Genomic DNA, 25,378 nt, shown 5'->3' with positions numbered 1-25,378 from the left:
AGGAGGAGTCACCGCCTCGGCAGGGAGAGCCTGCCCTGGCTCCCGCGCAACACCCAGACGCCCACGATGACTCACCCACCCCTGCAGGGAGAACGAGCCCCCGCTCTGGACAGACACCCAGAGCCCTTGCCGGAAACACCACGTCCAGGGGAGCGGTCGGCTCTGCAGCCTCCATCCCTGTCTGCTCACCGTGGACGCCGGCAACTCGGTCTGCCCCCAGGGGACATGGAGTTCCTTTCCCCTGAACTGCTTTGCATTTGGTTTGTTTCCACCTTTCTGGTGATGTTTTCTTTTTTGTATGGTTTCCTGTATTTTTGTTGGTTAAGTTGGGATTCGTAAACTTTTTCATCATTGTTGCAATTTGGGAACACTGTTGTGTAACTCTGGTGATACTGTGTTACCATCACCACTTGGTAGTTTCAGACCCGTTTGATCTTTATGCCCCACCCCCCAACAAAGCCTGGATTCAAGGCAAGCACGCCCTGTTCATCCCTTCCCCCGATCCTGAACACAATTTCATCTTTTCTTTGTGCATTCCTTCCTATATTCTTGGTGTCCCCAATCAATGACTCTCCGTGAAATGACTGAAGCAGTGTTTTTCGGACTCTCCACCTACTGTAAGACTCCATTGGAGAGTTCTCATTTTTATGTCATTTGAACTAGCCTTTGATATCTGAAAGGACGGTGTACGTCCTTTCAAGATACCATGTGCCAAACGAAGCCCTTTTGGCCACTGCCATCATTATCTCCAGGCAGGCATTGCTGTTTGAAGGGTGACATCTCAGCCAGAAGGCAGAGGCTGAGCTCGTCTTGTTGCACCAGCTCCCAAAAGAAGCCAAGAAAGGGAGCTGGAACAACAAACCACCCCAACGCCCAGGAAAGCGTTCTTCATGACAGAAGGCTAGAAAATGACCCAACATCCTTGTGGCCCAGAACCCCTCTAGAAAATCACTGTTCCATAAAAAAGAGAAACACATGGGAAGTTCCAAGGAGAGGCAATGCCCATGGCCAGTGTACTTTAGAGACGGCCTGAGCGCTCCGGGGAAGACACGCACCGACGGAACCCCTTGGGAAACAGCAGGGATTCTCCTCACCGTCGTAAGGGTTTCCTCTGGGGACAACCTGCCCTGGGCACCACATGAGGGAGCAGACCGGCTTCTCTTCCTCTGCCCCCACACCATTCACTCATGAAGGCAGCTCAGGTGTTCTCATGCCCTGCCTGCCTGCCTGCCTGGCTCATCCGTGAGCTGTGACCACCTCCAGGGCAGGACTCCACCTTCTCCTCTCTGTGTACCGTGCATCTGCACACAGTGGGCTTTCAGAACCTTAGACTTGAGCCATTCCCACTCAAGCCAGAACCCTCCCCAGGAAGGAAAACAGCTGTGGAGTCATTTTGGCCCCAGCACTGGTTCCGAAACCCTGGCGGCTCCTACAGCCTCTACGGCGTGAAGAGGGAGGTCCCTTTTGACAGAGCTTTCCGGCTCTCAGATCTAAGCTGTTGTTTCACTGTCAGCTGTGTCTCTTCCGTTGCAGCCAGGTGGGCCACGCTGCTCCAAAGGAGCTCACAAGCTGAGTTTCAAGGGAGGACAGGGATGGCTACAACGTGCTGCAAACTGAGTGAGGGTCCCCACAATCCTCAGCAAAGGTCTGTGGTGTGCAAGTGGGGAGTAGAGGGCCCCCAAGTTCCAAAGGAAGGGAGGTACTCGGGAGCTAAAGCCCTTGGCTGCTGTGGTAGCAGCTGCAGATGGCAGCTCGTCCACAGTGCACTTCGAATGAGGTCATATGAGCGGGACTCTGGAAATGGCTCCGAAATCGGGAGAAAGGGGTCAGGGTATGTGGGAAGCCGGCGGGGGTGGGGGGTGGATGAAGGAAGGTGTCCCTCCTCTCTCCAGTGCAATTTGGTTTGGTGAGTCTCAAAGCTACCAGATGGCACTTCCCAAGTCAGGCCCCCACAGGAATCAGGGTGGGCTGCGTGCCTCGGCCCCTGCCACAGGGACAAGCCACACCAGTGGCCTCCCTGAGCTCCAATGGCCGGATCTGGGGGTTCTGTCTGGGTGCACACCTCCTTGCTGTGGCCAAGTTCCCCCCTTCTCTGAGCACCAGCTTCATCCTCTCGAATGAGGACATCGAATGCTACCTTGGCACGTTACTCTCTTCATCCTGTGAAGACTCATTAGGCTTATCCTACAATTACTAGCTGGCCCGAAGAGATATCTCCTGAATCCAGATTAAGCTGGAGTCTCCCAGGCTCATCTGGCATGTCTTCCCTGAAGTCTGCCAAAACCCACACCATTGCATTTCCAGGGACTCCCCTTAGCCAGCTGGGCAGAAAACCCAGCATGCTTCAAACAAGCTGACAGACAAGCGGGAGAGGACTCACGGGCAGAAGGTTTCCCTCAGGTCTCGGGTGGAGCTCTGGGACCACAGCAGCAACGGGCCATCCCAGCCCCTGGGCTCAGCAGCGCCCTCATTCTCAGGCCGGCGGCTCTGCCCTGAGGGGAGCGGGAAGGTCACCAACTGCCGCAGGCGGACCTCACGCCCCTCCCACTGCTGGAGCCTGACCTCCCCCGGCCCCACCCCTTCCCCTACCCCAGCAGGACGACAGCTCGTCTTCCCCTGGCTTCCAACGTCAGGCCCGGCCCTGGGCCCCGATTGGGCACTGCCCCAGCCCGGAGCCAATCACAGTGGCCAGGGAGGTGGAACGCACCGATTGGCCAGGGCCAGGTCATGTGACCATACTCCCCAGGAAACTCAAATATTACCAAGGTTCCCTAAGAAACCAATGAACAAAATTATCCAGTAAAGGCAAACCGTACTTTTTAATGAGGCCAATGTCACAGAAAAAAAAAAAAAAAGCTTCACCATGAACTGCTCAAGGAAGCTAGTAAATAAACTTTCAGAAAAGTTTAGTAGTTTTTTTTTTTTTTTTAATAGGGTGACGGAGAGCTATACCTTTCCCGTCTATGTGAATTTAGGTTTAAACTAGATTTCCCTTGGCTGTTATATAAGACAAAAAAACCCACATCACCCCCTTTCACTCACCCCCACCCCCCAAAAGTGTTTTAATGTATTGAATTTTTCTGTCCTCAGTTGTGTCTGATTCACGGCAACCCACGAACTCTACACAGCCAGGCTCTTCCGTCCATGGAATTCAGGGCAATTTTTTCTGTCCCAGTCAATGCCCACCCTGGGTGATCCAAAGGCAAGGGCTCAGAGGCTCCTGAGAGACTAACTCCTTTCAGCTGAGCACAGAGCTGGCTCCTCACTGGGATGCCTGTGGCCTGGGGCTCCCTGAGGGGAGAGCAGCACTCGCCCCACCGTGTGGTCACTGCTGGAAGTGCAGGCTGCTCCTCACTCCCCCTTGACAGTGTCCCTGACGGCAGAACAGTGTGAATCGAATCAAGGTGGTAATGCAAACTCCAATGCAACCAAACTCCCCACAAGGTCTCCAAAACCACTCAGGAACAGGGAATTGGAAACTGCAGGGGATGACATGAATGGAGATGGAGACTTGACACCTTACACCGAGTTCACTTCCACTTATCCCTAGACAAACTTTCCGTGAAAACTTGTCACCAATCTAGAAGAACAATGAGCAGAAACCGGACACGTGCTTTGAGTCTTCACACACAAAACTAAAAGGCAGTCCACAAAAAAACCCAGAGAATACAGTGGACTTGGCAAAATCAAAGATATCTACTGTGGGAAAGACCTCATGACAAAAGCAAAAGACAGGTCATACATCGCCAGACGAATGAGTGGAAACACAAAGCTTATCAAGGATGTGTCTCCAAACAGACAAAGAACACCAACACAACAAGCCTGTGAAAACTAGGGAAAGGTCTGAAGGGACACCAGACTGAGGAAGACACACACAGAGGATCCCGGATGATGTCCAGCACTGAGGGCCTGAAGAAACAACAGTCTAGTTGCACCCCCTCAGGCCTGTGTGACCGTGGATGAGGCCTCTGTTTCCCGGTGGCTCTGAGAGATGGACAGGGAGGAAGGGGAAGAGAAGTCACTTGCATTTCTAATACTCACAGCAAAGTCTTCCAATGAGAAGGGAATTATCACCCCCACTGACAATGCCATGCACTGAAGTGATATCCACGAGTCCATCTAACCCAGAAGGGAAGGATGCACCTGTTCTCACAAAACGGCGAGAGATGGAAGAAGGAAGATCAAGCCCACACCAATCACTGGAGAGAGAAGCTGTGCTCAGGGCTTGAAAAATTCCTATTGGTAAAATGATGTCACAGCCCCACAAGGCAATCCACAGCTTCGATGCTATTCCTCCCAAAATGCCAAAGCATTTTCGCACCGAACAAAGAATTGCAAAAGGGGTTACGGAAACAGAAAAGAGCCTAAATTGTCAATACAATCCGACGAAAAGGCCCCGATACGGACATCCAAGGTTGTGTGAAAGGAAATTAGACGACCAAACTAGGATCCTCAGGAGAGTATCGGAGAAGGCAATGGCGACCCACTCCAGTACTCTTGCCTGGAAAATGCCCTGGACGGAGGAGCCTGGTAGGCTGCAGGCCATGGGGTCGCGCAGAGTCTGACACGACTGAAGTGACTTAGCAGCAGCAGCAGCAGCGGCAGGACAGTATGCTATTGGGAATACAGCAACACACACAGATCCAGATCGATGGAATAAAGTTGAGGGTCCAGAAACAAACCCCAGCATCCATCGTCAACTCATCTCTGACACAGAAGGGGAGATTATCCAAATGGGAACAAGAAAGCCTCTTCAATCAATGTCCATGGGAAACCCAGACAGCTACATCTGAAGAACGCTATTGGTTTGGATCTCAGACCACCTCAATATTGGGGAAAAACCTCACCCTAAAGACTGATGTCATGAGATAGCTAGAAAGAAGCGTAGGTCAAAGGCTCCTTAACATCAGAGTCTCCTTGCCATTTGCTGGGCGGAGGTAGAAATGGGTCTCTTCAATTAAGGGAAAGAGGTACACGAAGTACACCAATGGGTTTCCATCCAATGGAACCTCTTCACAACAGAGAAGCTAAGCATTCACAAATGCAAAAGATAGGAAACGGAACACGAGAGACTCCTTCCAAGTGGTGTATCTGAGAAGGGGTTCATATGGAAAGAGACGAAGAATGCACAGCACTCAGATTCCAAGAAACACCACCACCACCCTTGACCCTTCCCCTATGACCAACTCCGACCTGAAGCCTTTCTCTCCCTCTAACCTATCCCTAAAACATAACCCTCATCTAATCATATACATGTGGAATTCCTAGCATCCATCCATTCACACACGAGAGAGAAAGAGGAAGACACAGAGGGAATTGAGAAAGGAAAAGAGAGGGACACAGCCAGAGAGAGACACAGAACCAAAGAGAGGAAAGGAGTCGATGGTCCAGACTTTTCCTCAATCTGTCTCGAAGGTAGAAGCAATGACAGCGCCCATCCACCCCAGAAGGGGGAAAAGGACGGAAGGTTTGCAGAGGAAAAGACAAGAACGCAGGGAGCCATTAGAAGCTCAGCCACCCGCAGAAGCCGAGCTGGGACACTTGAACAGAATCTCAATGGAAACAGGACCAGAAAGTTGGCTACTCTTTTCTACAAGAGAGGGAGACCTTCGAGTCTTCCTTTCGGTCCTCCAACTTGGATGCGGGGTCTCAAAACAGTCAGGAGGGGGAGTGCCTTTTCCTGGGTACCACGGCACATCCAGGCCTCGTTCTGCCCCATTCTGTGCTATGTCAGCCCTGGATGGAATCTTTCTTTCTGAAGTCTCAGCGCACGAGCTCCACGTGATATCGGCCCCAGGTGGAAAGGCATGGAGCTGCTCGTAGGCCGACAGACCTAGGAAGCAGATGGGAGAATGACCCCCACTCTGCAGATGGAGAGACTGGGGAAACCCTGAGGGGAATATGCTTGTCCAGGGCCACACCACTTATGAGAAGAAGGAGCCTGGTCTGAGAGCAGCAGGGCCCTCGGAGCTCAGGCCCTGGCTGCACCCAGGCCTCCCCAGGGCTGTGGGCTGGGCTGTGTGGGCGTCTCTGTGCCTGCACATGGCCTAAGGGGGGTGGTCGAGCAGTCAGAAACCCAGAGATTCCCTTGGGAAGTTTTGGGGAAGGGACCTCAGCACGAACCCCAGGCGATGATGTCACCTGCCGGCAACAGAACCCAACAGAACCCGCAACCCGGGTATCCAGGCCTCCAGAGCGGAGAGGAGCCCCCAGCCAGATCACTTGCTGCCAGGATGTTCTGCTGTTTGCCCATGCCCAGAGGCCGGGGCCTCAGGAGAGCTCACAGGCAGTGTGCGTGGGCACCCTGTCGACGTTGGCTCAGGACACCCCCGAGAGGCCTCTGGCCGTTTGCCCGGAGAAACAGAAAGGTAACACGGGGAGCCCCAGGCCGGGCCAGGCCACCTCGCCCATGCCACCCGGAAACACCGGGTCCTTTGCCTGTGTGTGTGGATGCGGGTTTCTTGGGGTGTGTCTCCCTCAAGGAAGCCCAGGCGGATGTGGGGTCAGAAGCCTGCGGACAAGTTGTGTCCACACCCCAGGGGAGAGCAGGCTGGGCCCGATGGGGAGTGTGCGGGCAGCGGCGGCCGCCCAGGCTGACCTCACACCCACAGGTGGGTCTCTTTCCTCCCGGGTGGGGATCTAAGCAGACACACGTCTCTGACCCTTCTGGGAAGAGAAGTTCGAGCAGGCAGAAGCAGCGGTTCCACTGGCCAGGCCCAGCTTGGAAAACTCCCAGCATGGCTGGCTGACGGTCACTGTCGTTGCAGAGCTTCCCACGTGATGAGGCCGAGGACGGGGACACCCCATCCACCTCCCGGAGGGAGGGGTCGGAGCACCACCCCCCCGCCCGTGAGGCCCAGTGCAGGCTCCAGGTGAGCGTGCCCACGGAGGCATCAGCCCCACCGGGGGAGAAGAGGAGGCGGGGAAGGCCTGCTGCAGAGACACCGCCTAGGATACACCCGCCGGCCCAGTCTGAGGCTGCCACGGAGCTCAGCACACCCGGCTCCGACCCAGAGTCCCGAGAACCCCGGCCTCTGAGGCAGCAGGAGGACCTGGAGCCCAGCACGCCAGAGCACAGAGGTGAGGACGCTGGGGCTGCTGCACGGGAGTGTGTGGGGACGGGGTGCTGAGCTACACAGGGACGAGTCCCCGAAAGCTGCTGCTGGGCCTGCAGCAAGCACTGGCCTCACACCCCCCGCCCCCCGTCTTGCACACTTCAGTCCCAAAAGACATCCGACGCTGGGTATTCTTTGGGAATCTCTTGGAAGCTTTCTGTCCCGGGATACGCACATGCCAAGGCTGGCCTGTGGGCAAACTTTGCTTCTCCCCCAGCTCTAGCACTGACCTCCAACTGGAACCAGGCTCCACTTCCCAGACCTGTCCCTACAGAGGTGGTGGCTCCAGGTGCAGGACCCAGGGATCCACCGAGGGCAGATGGAGAACCGAGACTTGCCCTCGCAGAGACACCAGGCCAGCTGGGTACTGGCCAGCACACTGGGCAGATCGGATCTCCGTGCCTGCAGGACCCCCAGCCCCAGGCACTGATGTCCCACCCCCTCAGCCAGAACCTCCACCTCCACGTGCACCTGTACCTGCTCGGGCTCTGGCAGGAGAACCCGAGGCAGAGGAGGAGTCACCGCCTCGGCAGGGAGAGCCTGCCCTGGCTCCCGCGCAACACCCAGACGCCCACGATGACTCACCCACCCCTGCAGGGAGAACGAGCCCCCGCTCTGGACAGACACCCAGAGCCCTTGCCGGAAACACCACGTCCAGGGGAGCGGTCGGCTCTGCAGCCTCCATCCCTGTCTGCTCACCGTGGACGCCGGCAACTCGGTCTGCCCCCAGGGGACATGGAGTTCCTTTCCCCTGAACTGCTTTGCATTTGCTTTGTTTCCACCTTTCTGGTGATGTTTTCTTTTTTGTATGGTTTCCTGTATTTTTGTTGGTTAAGTTGGGATTCGTAAACTTTCTCATCATTGTTGCAATTTGGGAACACTGTTGTGTAACTCTGGTGATCCTGTGTTACCATCACCACTTGGTAGTTTCAGACCCGTTTGATCTTTATGCCCCACCCCCCAACAAAGCCTGGATTCAAGGCAAGCACGCCCTGTTCATCCCTTCCCCCGACCCTGAACACAATTTCATCTTTTCTTTGTGCATTCCTTCCTATATTCTTGGTGTCCCCAATCAATGACTCTCCGTGAAATGACTGAAGCAGTGTTTTTCGGACTCTCCACCTACTGTAAGACTCCATTGGAGAGTTCTCATTTTTATGTCATTTGAACTAGCCTTTGATATCTGAAAGGACGGTGTACGTCCTTTCAAGATACCATGTGCCAAACGAAGCCCTTTTGGCCACTGCCATCATTATCTCCAGGCAGGCATTGCTGTTTCAAGGGTGACATCTCCGCCAGAAGGCAGAGGCTGAGCTCGTCTTGTTGCACCAGCTCCCAAAAGAAGCCAAGAAAGGGAGCTGGAACAACAAACCACCCCAACGCCCAGGAAAGCGTTCTTCATGACAGAAGGCTAGAAAATGACCCAACATCCTTGTGGCCCAGAACCCCTCTAGAAAATCACTGTTCCATAAAAAAGAGAAACACATGGGAAGTTCCAAGGAGAGGCAATGCCCATGGCCAGTGTACTTTAGAGACGGCCTGAGCGCTCCGGGGAAGACACGCACCGACGGAACCCCTTGGGAAACAGCAGGGATTCTCCTCACCGTCGTAAGGGTTTCCTCTGGGGACAACCTGCCCTGGGCACCACATGAGGGAGCAGACCGGCTTCTCTTCCTCTGCCCCCACACCATTCACTCATGAAGGCAGCTCAGGTGTTCTCATGCCCTGCCTGCCTGCCTGCCTGGCTCATCCGTGAGCTGTGACCACCTCCGGGGCAGGACTCCACCTTCTCCTCTCTGTGTACCGTGCATCTGCACACAGTGGGCTTTCAGAACCTTAGACTTGAGCCATTCCCACTCAAGCCAGAACCCTCCCCAGGAAGGAAAACAGCTGTGGAGTCATTTTGGCCCCAGCACTGGTTCCGAAACCCTGGCGGCTCCTACAGCCTCTACGGCGTGAAGAGGGAGGTCCCTTTTGACAGAGCTTTCCGGCTCTCAGATCTAAGCTGTTGTTTCACTGTCAGCTGTGTCTCTTCCGTTGCAGCCAGGTGGGCCACGCTGCTCCAAAGGAGCTCACAAGCTGAGTTTCAAGGGAGGACAGGGATGGCTACAACGTGCTGCAAACTGAGTGAGGGTCCCCACAATCCTCAGCAAAGGTCTGTGGTGTGCAAGTGGGGAGTAGAGGGCCCCCAAGTTCCAAAGGAAGGGAGGTACTCTGGAGCTAAAGCCCTTGGCTGCTGTGGTAGCAGCTGCAGATGGCAGCTCGTCCACAGTGCACTTCGAATGAGGTCATATGAGCGGGACTCTGGAAATGGCTCCGAAATCGGGAGAAAGGGGTCAGGGTATGTGGGAAGCCGGCGGGGGTGGGGGGTGGATGAAGGAAGGTGTCCCTCCTCTCTCCAGTGCAATTTGGTTTGGTGAGTCTCAAAGCTACCAGATGGCACTTCCCAAGTCAGGCCCCCACAGGAATCAGGGTGGGCTGCGTGCCTCGGCCCCTGCCACAGGGACAAGCCACACCAGTGGCCTCCCTGAGCTCCAATGGCCGGATCTGGGGGTTCTGTCTGGGTGCACACCTCCTTGCTGTGGCCAAGTTCCCCCCTTCTCTGAGCACCAGCTTCATCCTCTCGAATGAGGACATCGAATGCTACCTTGGCACGTTACTCTCTTCATCCTGTGAAGACTCATTAGGCTTATCCTACAATTACTAGCTGGCCCGAAGAGATATCTCCTGAATCCAGATTAAGCTGGAGTCTCCCAGGCTCATCTGGCATGTCTTCCCTGAAGTCTGCCAAAACCCACACCATTGCATTTCCAGGGACTCCCCTTAGCCAGCTGGGCAGAAAACCCAGCATGCTTCAAACAAGCTGACAGACAAGCGGGAGAGGACTCACGGGCAGAAGGTTTCCCTCAGGTCTCGGGTGGAGCTCTGGGACCACAGCAGCAACGGGCCATCCCAGCCCCTGGGCTCAGCAGCGCCCTCATTCTCAGGCCGGCGGCTCTGCCCTGAGGGGAGCGGGAAGGTCACCAACTGCCGCAGGCGGACCTCACGCCCCTCCCACTGCTGGAGCCTGACCTCCCCCGGCCCCACCCCTTCCCCTACCCCAGCAGGACGACAGCTCGTCTTCCCCTGGCTTCCAACGTCAGGCCCGGCCCTGGGCCCCGATTGGGCACTGCCCCAGCCCGGAGCTAATCACAGTGGCCAGGGAGGTGGAATGCACCGATTGGCCAGGGCCAGGTCATGTGACCATACTCCCCAGGAAACTCAAATATTACCAAGGTTCCCTAAGAAACCAATGAACAAAATTATCCAGTAAAGGCAAACCGGACTTTTTAATGAGGCCAATGTCACAGAAAAAAAAAAAAAAAAAAAACCTTCACCATGAACTGCTCAAGGAAGCTAGTAAATAAACTTTCAGAAAAGTTTAGTAGTTTTTTTTTTTTTTTAATAGGGTGACGGAGAGCTATACCTTTCCCGTCTATGTGAATTTAGGTTTAAACTAGATTTCCCTTGGCTGTTATATAAGACAAAAAAACCCACATCACCCCCTTTCACTCACCCCCACCCCCCAAAAGTGTTTTAATGTATTGAATTTTTCTGTCCTCAGTTGTGTCTGATTCACGGCAACCCACGAACTCTACACAGCCAGGCTCTTCCGTCCATGGAATTCAGGGCAATTTTTTCTGTCCCAGTCAATGCCCACCCTGGGTGATCCAAAGGCAAGGGCTCAGAGGCCCCTGAGAGACTAACTCCTTTCAGCTGAGCACAGAGCTGGCTCCTCACTGGGATGCCTGTGGCCTGGGGCTCCCAGAGGGGAGAGCAGCACTCGCCCCACCGTGTGGTCACTGCTGGAAGTGCAGGCTGCTCCTCACTCCCCCTTGACAGTGTCCCTGACGGCAGAACAGTGTGAATCGAATCAAGGTGGTAATGCAAACTCCAATGCAACCAAACTCCCCACAAGGTCTCCAAAACCACTCAGGAACAGGGAATTGGAAACTGCAGGGGATGACATGAATGGAGATGGAGACTTGACACCTTACACCGAGTTCACTTCCACTTATCCCTAGACAAACTTTCCGTGAAAACTTGTCACCAATCTAGAAGAACAATGAGCAGAAACCGGACACGTGCTTTGAGTCTTCACACACAAAACTAAAAGGCAGTCCACAAAAAAACCCAGAGAATACAGTGGACTTGGCAAAATCAAAGATATCTACTGTGGGAAAGACCTCATGACAAAAGCAAAAGACAGGTCATACATCGCCAGACGAATGAGTGGAAACACAAAGCTTATCAAGGATGTGTCTCCAAACAGACAAAGAACACCAACACAACAAGCCTGTGAAAACTAGGGAAAGGTCTGAAGGGACACCAGACTGAGGAAGACACACACAGAGGATCCCGGATGATGTCCAGCACTGAGGGCCTGAAGAAACAACAGTCTAGTTGCACCCCCTCAGGCCTGTGTGACCGTGGATGAGGCCTCTGTTTCCCGGTGGCTCTGAGAGATGGACAGGGAGGAAGGGGAAGAGAAGTCACTTGCATTTCTAATACTCACAGCAAAGTCTTCCAATGAGAAGGGAATTATCACCCCCACTGACAATGCCATGCACTGAAGTGATATCCACGAGTCCATCTAACCCAGAAGGGAAGGATGCACCTGTTCTCACAAAACGGCGAGAGATGGAAGAAGGAAGATCAAGCCCACACCAATCACTGGAGAGAGAAGCTGTGCTCAGGGCTTGAAAAATTCCTATTGGTAAAATGATGTCACAGCCCCACAAGGCAATCCACAGCTTCGATGCTATTCCTCCCAAAATGCCAATGCATTTTCGCACCGAACAAAGAATTGCAAAAGGGGTTAGGGAAACAGAAAAGAGCCTAAATTGTCAATACAATCCGACGAAAAGGCCCCGATACGGACATCCAAGGTTGTGTGAAAGGAAATTAGACGACCAAACTAGGATCCTCAGGAGAGTATCGGAGAAGGCAATGGCGACCCACTCCAGTACTCTTGCCTGGAAAATGCCCTGGACGGAGGAGCCTGGTAGGCTGCAGGCCATGGGGTCGCGCAGAGTCTGACACGACTGAAGTGACTTAGCAGCAGCAGCAGCAGCGGCAGGACAGTATGCTATTGGGAATACAACAACACACACAGATCCAGATCGATGGAATAAAGTTGAGGGTCCAGAAACAAACCCCAGCATCCATCGTCAACTCATCTCTGACACAGAAGGGGAGATTATCCAAATGGGAACAAGAAAGCCTCTTCAATCAATGTCCATGGGAAACCCAGACAGCTACATCTGAAGAATGCTATTGGTTTGGATCTCAGACCACCTCAATATTGGGGAAAAACCTCACCCTAAAGACTGATGTCATGAGATAGCTAGAAAGAAGCGTAGGTCAAAGGCTCCTTAACATCAGAGTCTCCTTGCCATTTGCTGGGCGGAGGTAGAAATGGGTCTCTTCAATTAAGGGAAAGAGGTACACGAAGTACACCAATGGGTTTCCATCCAATGGAACCTCTTCACAACAGAGAAGCTAAGCATTCACAAATGCAAAAGATAGGAAACGGAACACGAGAGACTCCTTCCAAGTGGTGTATCTGAGAAGGGGTTCATATGGAAAGAGACGAAGAATGCACAGCACTCAGATTCCAAGAAACACCACCACCACCCTTGACCCTTCCCCTATGACCAACTCCGACCTGAAGCCTTTCTCTCCCTCTAACCTATCCCTAAAACATAACCCTCATCTAATCATATACATGTGGAATTCCTAGCATCCATCCATCCACACACGAGAGAGAAAGAGGAAGACACAGACGCAACTGAGAAAGGAAAAGAGAGGGACACAGCCAGAGAGAGACACGGAACCAAAGAGAGGAAAGGAGTCGATGGTCCAGACTTTTCCTCAATCTGTCTCGAAGGTAGAAGCAATGACAGCGCCCATCCACCCCAGAAGGGGGAAAAGGACGGAAGGTTTGCAGAGGAAAAGACAAGAACGCAGGGAGCCATTAGAAGCTCAGCCACCCGCAGAAGCCGAGCTGGGACACTTGAACAGAATCTCAATGGAAACAGAGGACCAGAAAGTTGGCTACTCTTTTCTACAAGAGAGGGAGACCTTCGAGTCTTCCTTTCGGTCCTCCAACTTGGATGCGGGGTCTCAAAACAGTCAGGAGGGGGAGTGCCTTTTCCTGGGTACCACGGCACATCCAGGCCTCGTTCTGCCCCATTCTGTGCTATGTCAGCCCTGGATGGAATCTTTCTTTCTGAAGTCTCAGCGCACGAGCTCCACGTGATATCGGCCCCAGGTGGAAAGGCATGGAGCTGCTCGTAGGCCGACAGACCTAGGAAGCAGATGGGAGAATGACCCCCACTCTGCAGATGGAGAGACTGGGGAAACCCTGAGGGGCATATGCTTGTCCAGGGCCACACCACTTATGAGAAGAAGGAGCCTGGTCTGAGAGCAGCAGGGCCCTCGGAGCTCAGGCCCTGGCTGCACCCAGGCCTCCCCAGGGCTGTGGGCTGGGCTGTGTGGGCGTCTCTGTGCCTGCACATGGCCTAAGGGGGGTGGTCGAGCAGTCAGAAACCCAGAGATTCCCTTGGGAAGTTTTGGGGAAGGGACCTCAGCACGAACCCCAGGCGATGATGTCACCTGCCGGCAACAGAACCCAACAGAACCCGCAACCCGGGTATCCAGGCCTCCAGAGCGGAGAGGAGCCCCCAGCCAGATCACTTGCTGCCAGGATGTTCTGCTGTTTGCCCATGCCCAGAGGCCGGGGCCTCAGGAGAGCTCACAGGCAGTGTGCGTGGGCACCCTGTCGACGTTGGCTCAGGACACCCCCGAGAGGCCTCTGGCCGTTTGCCCGGAGAAACAGAAAGGTAACACGGGGAGCCCCAGGCCGGGCCAGGCCACCTCGCCCATGCCACCCGGAAACACCGGGTCCTTTGCCTGTGTGTGTGGATGCGGGTTTCTCGGGGTGTGTCTCCCTCAAGGAAGCCCAGGCGGATGTGGGGTCAGAAGCCTGCGGACAAGTTGTGTCCACACCCCAGGGGAGAGCAGGCTGGGCCCGATGGGGAGTGTGCGGGCAGCGGCGGCCGCCCAGGCTGACCTCACACCCACAGGTGGGTCTCTTTCCTCCCGGGTGGGGATCTGAGCAGACACACGTCTCTGACCCTTCTGGGAAGAGAAGTTCGAGCAGGCAGAAGCAGCGGTTCCACTGGCCAGGCCCAGCTTGGAAAACTCCCAGCATGGCTGGCTGACGGTCACTGTCGTTGCAGAGCTTCCCACGTGATGAGGCCGAGGACGGGGACACCCCATCCACCTCCCGGAGGGAGGGGTCGGAGCACCACCCCCCCGCCCCTGAGGCCCAGTGCAGGCTCCAGGTGAGCGTGCCCACGGAGGCATCAGCCCCACCGGGGGAGAAGAGGAGGCGGGGAAGGCCTGCTGCAGAGACACCACCTAGGATACACCCGCCGGCCCAGTCTGAGGCTGCCACGGAGCTCAGCACACCCGGCTCCGACCCAGAGTCCCGAGAACCCCGGCCTCTGAGGCAGCAGGAGGACCTGGAGCCCAGCACGCCAGAGCACAGAGGTGAGGACGCTGGGGCTGCTGCACGGGAGTGTGTGGGGACGGGGTGCTGAGCTACACAGGGACGAGTCCCCGAAAGCTGCTGCTGGGCCTGCAGCAAGCACTGGCCTCACACCCCCCGCCCCCCGTCTTGCACACTTCAGTCCCAAAAGACATCCGACGCTGGGTATTCTTTGGGAATCTCTTGGAAGCTTTCTGTCCCGGGATACGCACATGCCAAGGCTGGCCTGTCGGCAAACTTTGCTTCTCCCCCAGCTCTAGCACTGACCTCCAACTGGAACCAGGCTCCACTTCCCAGACCTGTCCCTACAGAGGTGGTGGCTCCAGGTGCAGGACCCAGGGATCCACCGAGGGCAGATGGAGAACCGAGACTTGCCCTCGCAGAGACACCAGGCCAGCTGGGTACTGGCCAGCACACTGGGCAGATCGGATCTCCGTGCCTGCAGGACCCCCAGCCCCAGGCACTGATGTCCCACCCCCTCAGCCAGAACCTCCACCTCCACGTGCACCTGTACCTGCTCGGGCTCTGGCAGGAGAACCCGAGGCAGAGGAGGAGTCACCGCCTCGGCAGGGAGAGCCTGCCCTGGCTCCCGCGCAACACCCAGACGCCCACGATGACTCACCCACCCCTGCAGGGAGAACGAGCCCCCGCTCTGGACAGACACCCAGAGCCCTTGCCGGAAACACCACGTCCAGGGGAGCGGTCGGCTCTGCAGCCTCCATCCCTGTCTGCTCACCGTGGACGCCGGCAACTCGGTCTGCCCCCAGGGGACATGGAGTTCCTTTCCCCTGAACTGCTTTGCATTTGCTTTGTTTCCACCTTTCTGGTGATGTTTTCTTTTTTGTATGGTTTCCTGTATTTTTGTTGGTTAAGTTGGGATTCGTAAACTTTCTCATCATTGTTGCAATTTGGGAACACTGTTGTGTAACTCTGGTGATCCTGTGTTACCATCACCACTTGGTAGTTTCAGACCCGTTTGATCTTTATGCCCCACCCCCCAACAAAGCCTGGATTCAAGGCAAGCACGCCCTGTTCATCCCTTCCCCCGATCCTGAACACAATTTCATCTTTTCTTTGTGCATTCCTTCCTATATTCTTGGTGTCCCCAATCAATGACTCTCCGTGAAATGACTGAAGCAGTGTTTTTCGGACTCTCCACCTACTGTAAGACTCCATTGGAGAGTTCTCATTTTTATGTCATTTGAACTAGCCTTTGATATCTGAAAGGACGGTGTACGTCCTTTCAAGATACCATGTGCCAAACGAAGCCCTTTTGGCCACTGCCATCATTATCTCCAGGCAGGCATTGCTGTTTGAAGGGTGACATCTCAGCCAGAAGGCAGAGGCTGAGCTCGTCTTGTTGCACCAGCTCCCAAAAGAAGCCAAGAAAGGGAGCTGGAACAACAAACCACCCCAACGCCCAGGAAAGCGTTCTTCATGACAGAAGGCTAGAAAATGACCCAACATCCTTGTGGCCCAGAACCCCTCTAGAAAATCACTGTTCCATAAAAAAGAGAAACACATGGGAAGTTCCAAGGAGAGGCAATGCCCATGGCCAGTGTACTTTAGAGACGGCCTGAGCGCTCCGGGGAAGACACGCACCGACGGAACCCCTTGGGAAACAGCAGGGATTCTCCTCACCGTCGTAAGGGTTTCCTCTGGGGACAACCTGCCCTGGGCACCACATGAGGGAGCAGACCGGCTTCTCTTCCTCTGCCCCCACACCATTCACTCATGAAGGCAGCTCAGGTGTTCTCATGCCCTGCCTGCCTGCCTGCCTGGCTCATCCGTGAGCTGTGACCACCTCCAGGGCAGGACTCCACCTTCTCCTCTCTGTGTACCGTGCATCTGCACACAGTGGGCTTTCAGAACCTTAGACTTGAGCCATTCCCACTCAAGCCAGAACCCTCCCCAGGAAGGAAAACAGCTGTGGAGTCATTTTGGCCCCAGCACTGGTTCCGAAACCCTGGCGGCTCCTACAGCCTCTACGGCGTGAAGAGGGAGGTCCCTTTTGACAGAGCTTTCCGGCTCTCAGATCTAAGCTGTTGTTTCACTGTCAGCTGTGTCTCTTCCGTTGCAGCCAGGTGGGCCACGCTGCTCCAAAGGAGCTCACAAGCTGAGTTTCAAGGGAGGACAGGGATGGCTACAACGTGCTGCAAACTGAGTGAGGGTCCCCACAATCCTCAGCAAAGGTCTGTGGTGTGCAAGTGGGGAGTAGAGGGCCCCCAAGTTCCAAAGGAAGGGAGGTACTCGGGAGCTAAAGCCCTTGGCTGCTGTGGTAGCAGCTGCAGATGGCAGCTCGTCCACAGTGCACTTCGAATGAGGTCATATGAGCGGGACTCTGGAAATGGCTCCGAAATCGAGAGAAAGGGGTCAGGGTATGTGGGAAGCCGGCGGGGGTGGGGGGTGGATGAAGGAAGGTGTCCCTCCTCTCTCCAGTGCAATTTGGTTTGGTGAGTCTCAAAGCTACCAGATGGCACTTCCCAAGTCAGGCCCCCACAGGAATCAGGGTGGGCTGCGTGCCTCGGCCCCTGCCACAGGGACAAGCCACACCAGTGGCCTCCCTGAGCTCCAATGGCCGGATCTGGGGGTTCTGTCTGGGTGCACACCTCCTTGCTGTGGCCAAGTTCCCCCCTTCTCTGAGCACCAGCTTCATCCTCTCGAATGAGGACATCGAATGCTACCTTGGCACGTTACTCTCTTCATCCTGTGAAGACTCATTAGGCTTATCCTACAATTACTAGCTGGCCCGAAGAGATATCTCCTGAATCCAGATTAAGCTGGAGTCTCCCAGGCTCATCTGGCATGTCTTCCCTGAAGTCTGCCAAAACCCACACCATTGCATTTCCAGGGACTCCCCTTAGCCAGCTGGGCAGAAAACCCAGCATGCTTCAAACAAGCTGACAGACAAGCGGGAGAGGACTCACGGGCAGAAGGTTTCCCTCAGGTCTCGGGTGGAGCTCTGGGACCACAGCAGCAACGGGCCATCCCAGCCCCTGGGCTCAGCAGCGCCCTCATTCTCAGGCCGGCGGCTCTGCCCTGAGGGGAGCGGGAAGGTCACCAACTGCCGCAGGCGGACCTCACGCCCCTCCCACTGCTGGAGCCTGACCTCCCCCGGCCCCACCCCTTCCCCTACCCCAGCAGGACGACAGCTCGTCTTCCCCTGGCTTCCAACGTCAGGCCCGGCCCTGGGCCCCGATTGGGCACTGCCCCAGCCCGGAGCCAATCACAGTGGCCAGGGAGGTGGAACGCACCGATTGGCCAGGGCCAGGTCATGTGACCATACTCCCCAGGAAACTCAAATATTACCAAGGTTCCCTAAGAAACCAATGAACAAAATTATCCAGTAAAGGCAAACCGTACTTTTTAATGAGGCCAATGTCACAGAAAAAAAAAAAAAAAAAAAGCTTCACCATGAACTGCTCAAGGAAGCTAGTAAATAAACTTTCAGAAAAGTTTAGTAGTTTTTTTTTTTTTTTTTTAATAGGGTGACGGAGAGCTATACCTTTCCCGTCTATGTGAATTTAGGTTTAAACTAGATTTCCCTTGGCTGTTATATAAGACAAAAAAACCCACATCACCCCCTTTCACTCACCCCCACCCCCCAAAAGTGTTTTAATGTATTGAATTTTTCTGTCCTCAGTTGTGTCTGATTCACGGCAACCCACGAACTCTACACAGCCAGGCTCTTCCGTCCATGGAATTCAGGGCAATTTTTTCTGTCCCAGTCAATGCCCACCCTGGGTGATCCAAAGGCAAGGGCTCAGAGGCCCCTGAGAGACTAACTCCTTTCAGCTGAGCACAGAGCTGGCTCCTCACTGGGATGCCTGTGGCCTGGGGCTCCCAGAGGGGAGAGCAGCACTCGCCCCACCGTGTGGTCACTGCTGGAAGTGCAGGCTGCTCCTCACTCCCCCTTGACAGTGTCCCTGACGGCAGAACAGTGTGAATCGAATCAAGGTGGTAATGCAAACTCCAATGCAACCAAACTTCCCACAAGGTCTCCAAAACCACTCAGGAACAGGGAATTGGAAACTGCAGGGGATGACATGAATGGAGATGGAGACTTGACACCTTACACCGAGTTCACTTCCACTTATACCTAGACAAACTTTCCGTGAAAACTTGTCACCAATCTAGAAGAACAATGAGCAGAAACCGGACACGTGCTTTGAGTCTTCACACACAAAACTAAAAGGCAGTCCACAAAAAAACCCAGAGAATACAGTGGACTTGGCAAAATCAAAGATATCTACTGTGGGAAAGACCTCATGACAAAAGCAAAAGACAGGTCATACATCGCCAGACGAATGAGTGGAAACACAAAGCTTATCAAGGATGTGTCTCCAAACAGACAAAGAACACCAACACAACAAGCCTGTGAAAACTAGGGAAAGGTCTGAAGGGACACCAGACTGAGGAAGACACACACAGAGGATCCCGGATGATGTCCAGCACTGAGGGCCTGAAGAAACAACAGTCTAGTTGCACCCCCTCAGGCCTGTGTGACCGTGGATGAGGCCTCTGTTTCCCGGTGGCTCTGAGAGATGGACAGAGAGGAAGGGGAAGAGAAGTCACTTGCATTTCTAATACTCACAGCAAAGTCTTCCAATGAGAAGGGAATTATCACCCCCACTGACAATGCCATGCACTGAAGTGATATCCACGAGTCCATCTAACCCAGAAGGGAAGGATGCACCTGTTCTCACAAAACGGCGAGAGATGGAAGAAGGAAGATCAAGCCCACACCAATCACTGGAGAGAGAAGCTGTGCTCAGGGCTTGAAAAATTCCTATTGGTAAAATGATGTCACAGCCCCACAAGGCAATCCACAGCTTCGATGCTATTCCTCCCAAAATGCCAATGCATTTTCGCACCGAACAAAGAATTGCAAAAGGGGTTACGGAAACAGAAAAGAGCCTAAATTGTCAATACAATCCGACGAAAAGGCCCCGATACGGACATCCAAGGTTGTGTGAAAGGAAATTAGACGACCAAACTAGGATCCTCAGGAGAGTATCGGAGAAGGCAATGGCGACCCACTCCAGTACTCTTGCCTGGAAAATGCCCTGGACGGAGGAGCCTGGTAGGCTGCAGGCCATGGGGTCGCGCAGAGTCTGACACGACTGAAGTGACTTAGCAGCAGCAGCAGCAGCGGCAGGACAGTATGCTATTGGGAATACAACAACACACACAGATCCAGATCGATGGAATAAAGTTGAGGGTCCAGAAACAAACCCCAGCATCCATCGTCAACTCATCTCTGACACAGAAGGGGAGATTATCCAAATGGGAACAAGAAAGCCTCTTCAATCAATGTCCATGGGAAACCCAGACAGCTACATCTGAAGAACGCTATTGGTTTGGATCTCAGACCACCTCAATATTGGGGAAAAACCTCACCCTAAAGACTGATGTCATGAGATAGCTAGAAAGAAGCGTAGGTCAAAGGCTCCTTAACATCAGAGTCTCCTTGCCATTTGCTGGGCGGAGGTAGAAATGGGTCTCTTCAATTAAGGGAAAGAGGTACACGAAGTACACCAATGGGTTTCCATCCAATGGAACCTCTTCACAACAGAGAAGCTAAGCATTCACAAATGCAAAAGATAGGAAACGGAACACGAGAGACTCCTTCCAAGTGGTGTATCTGAGAAGGGGTTCATATGGAAAGAGACGAAGAATGCACAGCACTCAGATTCCAAGAAACACCACCACCACCCTTGACCCTTCCCCTATGACCAACTCCGACCTGAAGCCTTTCTCTCCCTCTAACCTATCCCTAAAACATAACCCTCATCTAATCATATACATGTGGAATTCCTAGCATCCATCCATCCACACACGAGAGAGAAAGAGGAAGACCCAGACACAACTGAGAAAGGAAAAGAGAGGGACACAGCCAGAGAGAGACACGGAACCAAAGAGAGGAAAGGAGTCGATGGTCCAGACTTTTCCTCAATCTGTCTCGAAGGTAGAAGCAAAGACAGCGCCCATCCACCCCAGAAGGGGAAAAAGGAGGGAAGGTTTGCAGAGGAAAAGACAAGAACGCAGGGAGCCATTAGAAGCTCAGCCACCCGCAGAAGCCGAGCTGGGACACTTGAACAGAATCTCAATGGAAACAGAGGACCAGAAAGTTGGCTACTCTTTTCTACAAGAGAGGGAGACCTTCGAGTTTTCCTTTCGTTCCTCCAACTTGGATGCGGGGTCTCAAAACAGTCAGGAGGGGGAGTGCGTTTTCCTGGGTACCACGGCACATCCAGGCCTCGTTCTGCCCCATTCTGTGCTATGTCAGCCCTGGATGGAATCTTTCTTTCAGAAGTCTCAGCGCACGAGCTCCATGTGATATCGGCCCCAGGTGGAAAGGCATGGAGCTGCTCGTAGGCCGACAGACCTAGGAAGCAGATGGGAGAATGACGCCCACTCTGCAGATGGAGAGACTGGGGAAACCCTGAGGGGCATATGCTTGTCCAGGGCCACACCACTTATGAGAAGAAGGAGCCTGGTCTGAGAGCAGCAGGGCCCTCGGAGCTCAGGCCCTGGCTGCACCCAGGCCTCCCCAGGGCTGTGGGCTGGGCTGTGTGGGTGTCTCTGTGCCTGCACATGGCCTAAGGGGGGTGGTCGAGCAGTCAGAAACCCAGAGATTCCCTTGGGAAGTTTTGGGGAAGGGACCTCAGCACGAACCCCAGGCGATGATGTCACCTGCCGGCAACAGAACCCAACAGAACCCGCAACCCGGGTATCCAGGCCTCCAGAGTGGAGAGGAGCCCCCAGCCAGATCACTTGCTGCCAGGATGTTCTGCTGTTTGCCCATGCCCAGAGGCCGGGGCCTCAGGAGAGCTCACAGGCAGTGTGCGTGGGCACCCTGTCGACGTTGGCTCAGGACACCCCCGAGAGGCCTCTGGCCGTTTGCCCGGAGAAACAGAAAGGTAACACGGGGAGCCCCAGGCCGGGCCAGGCCACCTCGCCCATGCCACCCGGAAACACCGGGTCCTTTGCCTGTGTGTGTGGATGCGGGTTTCTCGGGGTGTGTCTCCCTCAAGGAAGCCCAGGCGGATGTGGGGTCAGAAGCCTGCGGACAAGTTGTGTCCACACCCCAGGGGAGAGCAGGCTGGGCCCGATGGGGAGTGTGCGGGCAGCGGCGGCCGCCCAGGCTGACCTCACACCCACAGGTGGGTCTCTTTCCTCCCGGGTGGGGATCTGAGCAGACACACGTCTCTGACCCTTCTGGGAAGAGAAGTTCGAGCAGGCAGAAGCAGCGGTTCCACTGGCCAGGCCCAGCTTGGAAAACTCCCAGCATGGCTGGCTGACGGTCACTGTCGTTGCAGAGCTTCCCACGTGATGAGGCCGAGGACGGGGACACCCCATCCACCTCCCGGAGGGAGGGGTCGGAGCACCACCCCCCCGCCCGTGAGGCCCAGTGCAGGCTCCAGGTGAGCGTGCCCACGGAGGCATCAGGCCCACCGGGGGAGAAGAGGAGGCGGGGAAGGCCTGCTGCAGAGACACCGCCCAGGATACACCCGCCGGCCCAGTCTGAGGCTGCCACGGAGCTCAGCACACCCGGCTCCGACCCAGAGTCCCGAGAACCCCGGCCTCTGAGGCAGCAGGAGGACCTGGAGCCCAGCACGCCAGAGCACAGAGGTGAGGATGCTGGGGCTGCTGCACGGGAGTGTGTGGGGACGGGGTGCTGAGCTACACAGGGACGAGTCCCCGAAAGCTGCTGCTGGGCCTGCAGCAAGCGCTGGCCTCACACCCCCCGCCCCCCGTCTCGCACACTTCAGTCCCAAAAGACATCCGACGCTGGGTATTCTTTGGGAATCTCTTGGAAGCTTTCTGTCCCGGGATACGCACATGCCAAGGCTGGCCTGTGGGCAAACTTTGCTTCTCCCCCAGCTCTAGCACTGACCTCCAACTGGAACCAGGCTCCACTTCCCAGACCTGTCCCTACAGAGGTGGTGGCTCCAGGTGCAGGACCCAGGGATCCACCGAGGGCAGATGGAGAACCGAGACTTGCCCTCGCAGAGACACCAGGCCAGCTGGGTACTGGCCAGCACACCGGGCAGATCGGATCTCCGTGCCTGCAGGACCCCCAGCCCCAGGCACTGATGTCCCACCCCCTCAGCCAGAACCTCCACCTCCACGTGCACCTGTACCTGCTCGGGCTCTGGCAGGAGAACCCGAGGCAGAGGAGGAGTCACCGCCTCGGCAGGGAGAGCCTGCCCTGGCTCCCGCGCAACACCCAGACGCCCACGATGACTCACCCACCCCTGCAGGGAGAACGAGCCCCCGCTCTGGACAGACACCCAGAGCCCTTGCCGGAAACACCACGTCCAGGGGAGCGGTCGGCTCTGCAGCCTCCATCCCTGTCTGCTCACCGTGGACGCCGGCAACTCGGTCTGCCCCCAGGGGACATGGAGTTCCTTTCCCCTGAACTGCTTTGCATTTGGTTTGTTTCCACCTTTCTGGTGATGTTTTCTTTTTTGTATGGTTTCCTGTATTTTTGTTGGTTAAGTTGGGATTCGTAAACTTTTTCATCATTGTTGCAATTTGGGAACACTGTTGTGTAATCTGGTGATCCTGTGTTACCATCACCACTTGGTAGTTTCAGACCCGTTTGATCTTTATGCCCCACCCCCCAACAAAGCCTGGATTCAAGGCAAGCACGCCCTGTTCATCCCTTCCCCCGATCCTGAACACAATTTCATCTTTTCTTTGTGCATTCCTTCCTATATTCTTGGTGTCCCCAATCAATGACTCTCCGTGAAATGACTGAAGCAGTGTTTTTCGGACTCTCCACCTACTGTAAGACTCCATTGGAGAGTTCTCATTTTTATGTCATTTGAACTAGCCTTTGATATCTGAAAGGTCGGTGTATGTCCTTTCAAGATACCATGTGCCAAACGAAGCCCTTTTGGCCACTGCCATCATTATCCAGGCAGGCATTGCTGTTTGAAGGGTGACATCTCAGCCAGAAGGCAGAGGCTGAGCTCGTCTTGTTGCACCAGCTCCCAAAAGAAGCCAAGAAAGGGAGCTGGAACAACAAACCACCCCAACGCCCAGGAAAGCGTTCTTCATGACAGAAGGCTAGAAAATGACCCAACATCCTTGTGGCCCAGAACCCCTCTAGAAAATCACTGTTCCATAAAAAAGAGAAACACATGGGAAGTTCCAAGGAGAGGCAATGCCCATGGCCAGTGTACTTTAGAGACGGCCTGAGCGCTCCGGGGAAGACACGCACCGACGGAACCCCTTGGGAAACAGCAGGGATTCTCCTCACCGTCGTAAGGGTTTCCTCTGGGGACAACCTGCCCTGGGCACCACATGAGGGAGCAGACCGGCTTCTCTTCCTCTGCCCCCACACCATTCACTCATGAAGGCAGCTCAGGTGTTCTCATGCCCTGCCTGCCTGCCTGCCTGGCTCATCCGTGAGCTGTGACCACCTCCAGGGCAGGACTCCACCTTCTCCTCTCTGTGTACCGTGCATCTGCACACAGTGGGCTTTCAGAACCTTAGACTTGAGCCATTCCCACTCAAGCCAGAACCCTCCCCAGGAAGGAAAACAGCTGTGGAGTCATTTTGGCCCCAGCACTGGTTCCGAAACCCTGGCGGCTCCTACAGCCTCTACGGCGTGAAGAGGGAGGTCCCTTTTGACAGAGCTTTCCGGCTCTCAGATCTAAGCTGTTGTTTCACTGTCAGCTGTGTCTCTTCCGTTGCAGCCAGGTGGGCCACGCTGCTCCAAAGGAGCTCACAAGCTGAGTTTCAAAGGAGGACAGGGATGGCTACAACGTGCTGCAAACTGAGTGAGGGTCCCCACAATCCTCAGCAAAGGTCTGTGGTGTGCAAGTGGGGAGTAGAGGGCCCCCAAGTTCCAAAGGAAGGGAGGTACTCGGGAGCTAAAGCCCTTGGCTGCTGTGGTAGCAGCTGCAGATGGCAGCTCGTCCACAGTGCACTTCGAATGAGGTCATATGAGCGGGACTCTGGAAATGGCTCCGAAATCGAGAGAAAGGGGTCAGGGTATGTGGGAAGCCGGCGGGGGTGGGGGGTGGATGAAGGAAGGTGTCCCTCCTCTCTCCAGTGCAATTTGGTTTGGTGAGTCTCAAAGCTACCAGATGGCACTTCCCAAGTCAGGCCCCCACAGGAATCAGGGTGGGCTGCGTGCCTCGGCCCCTGCCACAGGGACAAGCCACACCAGTGGCCTCCCTGAGCTCCAATGGCCGGATCTGGGGGTTCTGTCTGGGTGCACACCTCCTTGCTGTGGCCAAGTTCCCCCCTTCTCTGAGCACCAGCTTCATCCTCTCGAATGAGGACATCGAATGCTACCTTGGCACGTTACTCTCTTCATCCTGTGAAGACTCATTAGGCTTATCCTACAATTACTAGCTGGCCCGAAGAGATATCTCCTGAATCCAGATTAAGCTGGAGTCTCCCAGGCTCATCTGGCATGTCTTCCCTGAAGTCTGCCAAAACCCACACCATTGCATTTCCAGGGACTCCCCTTAGCCAGCTGGGCAGAAAACCCAGCATGCTTCAAACAAGCTGACAGACAAGCGGGAGAGGACTCACGGGCAGAAGGTTTCCCTCAGGTCTCGGGTGGAGCTCTGGGACCACAGCAGCAACGGGCCATCCCAGCCCCTGGGCTCAGCAGCGCCCTCATTCTCAGGCCGGCGGCTCTGCC

The 25,378-nt window shown here is 55.0% G+C and overlaps 1 protein-coding gene and 1 long non-coding RNA gene across 2 annotated transcripts; one reads left to right on the top strand and one right to left on the bottom strand.

The window, feature by feature from the left end:
* Window positions 1–285: 285 nt before the first annotated feature.
* On the bottom strand, window positions 286–25,378 carry LOC145534173 (uncharacterized). The gene is made up of 4 exons (XR_014074307.1): window positions 25,267–25,378; window positions 17,637–17,748; window positions 10,006–10,117; window positions 286–2,492 (listed from the first exon to the last, which is right to left on the bottom strand). It is a non-coding gene; the product is annotated as an uncharacterized LOC145534173 (long non-coding RNA).
* On the top strand, window positions 21,463–23,246 carry LOC145534055 (uncharacterized). Its single transcript, XM_081561422.1, has 3 exons — window positions 21,463–21,632; window positions 22,032–22,344; window positions 22,597–23,246. Exons 1-3 carry the CDS (start codon window positions 21,498–21,500, stop codon window positions 23,226–23,228), a joined length of 1,080 nt encoding a protein of 359 aa, XP_081417548.1. The 5' UTR covers window positions 21,463–21,497; the 3' UTR covers window positions 23,229–23,246.

This window comes from Giraffa tippelskirchi, chromosome 14, assembly GCF_054371585.1.
Source record: "Giraffa tippelskirchi isolate mGirTip1 chromosome 14, T2T-mGirTip1v1.2.pri, whole genome shotgun sequence".
NCBI lineage: Eukaryota > Metazoa > Chordata > Mammalia > Artiodactyla > Giraffidae > Giraffa > Giraffa tippelskirchi.
Note: the sequence above shows the minus strand (reverse complement) of the source record. Positions and strands in the feature narration are given on the sequence as shown.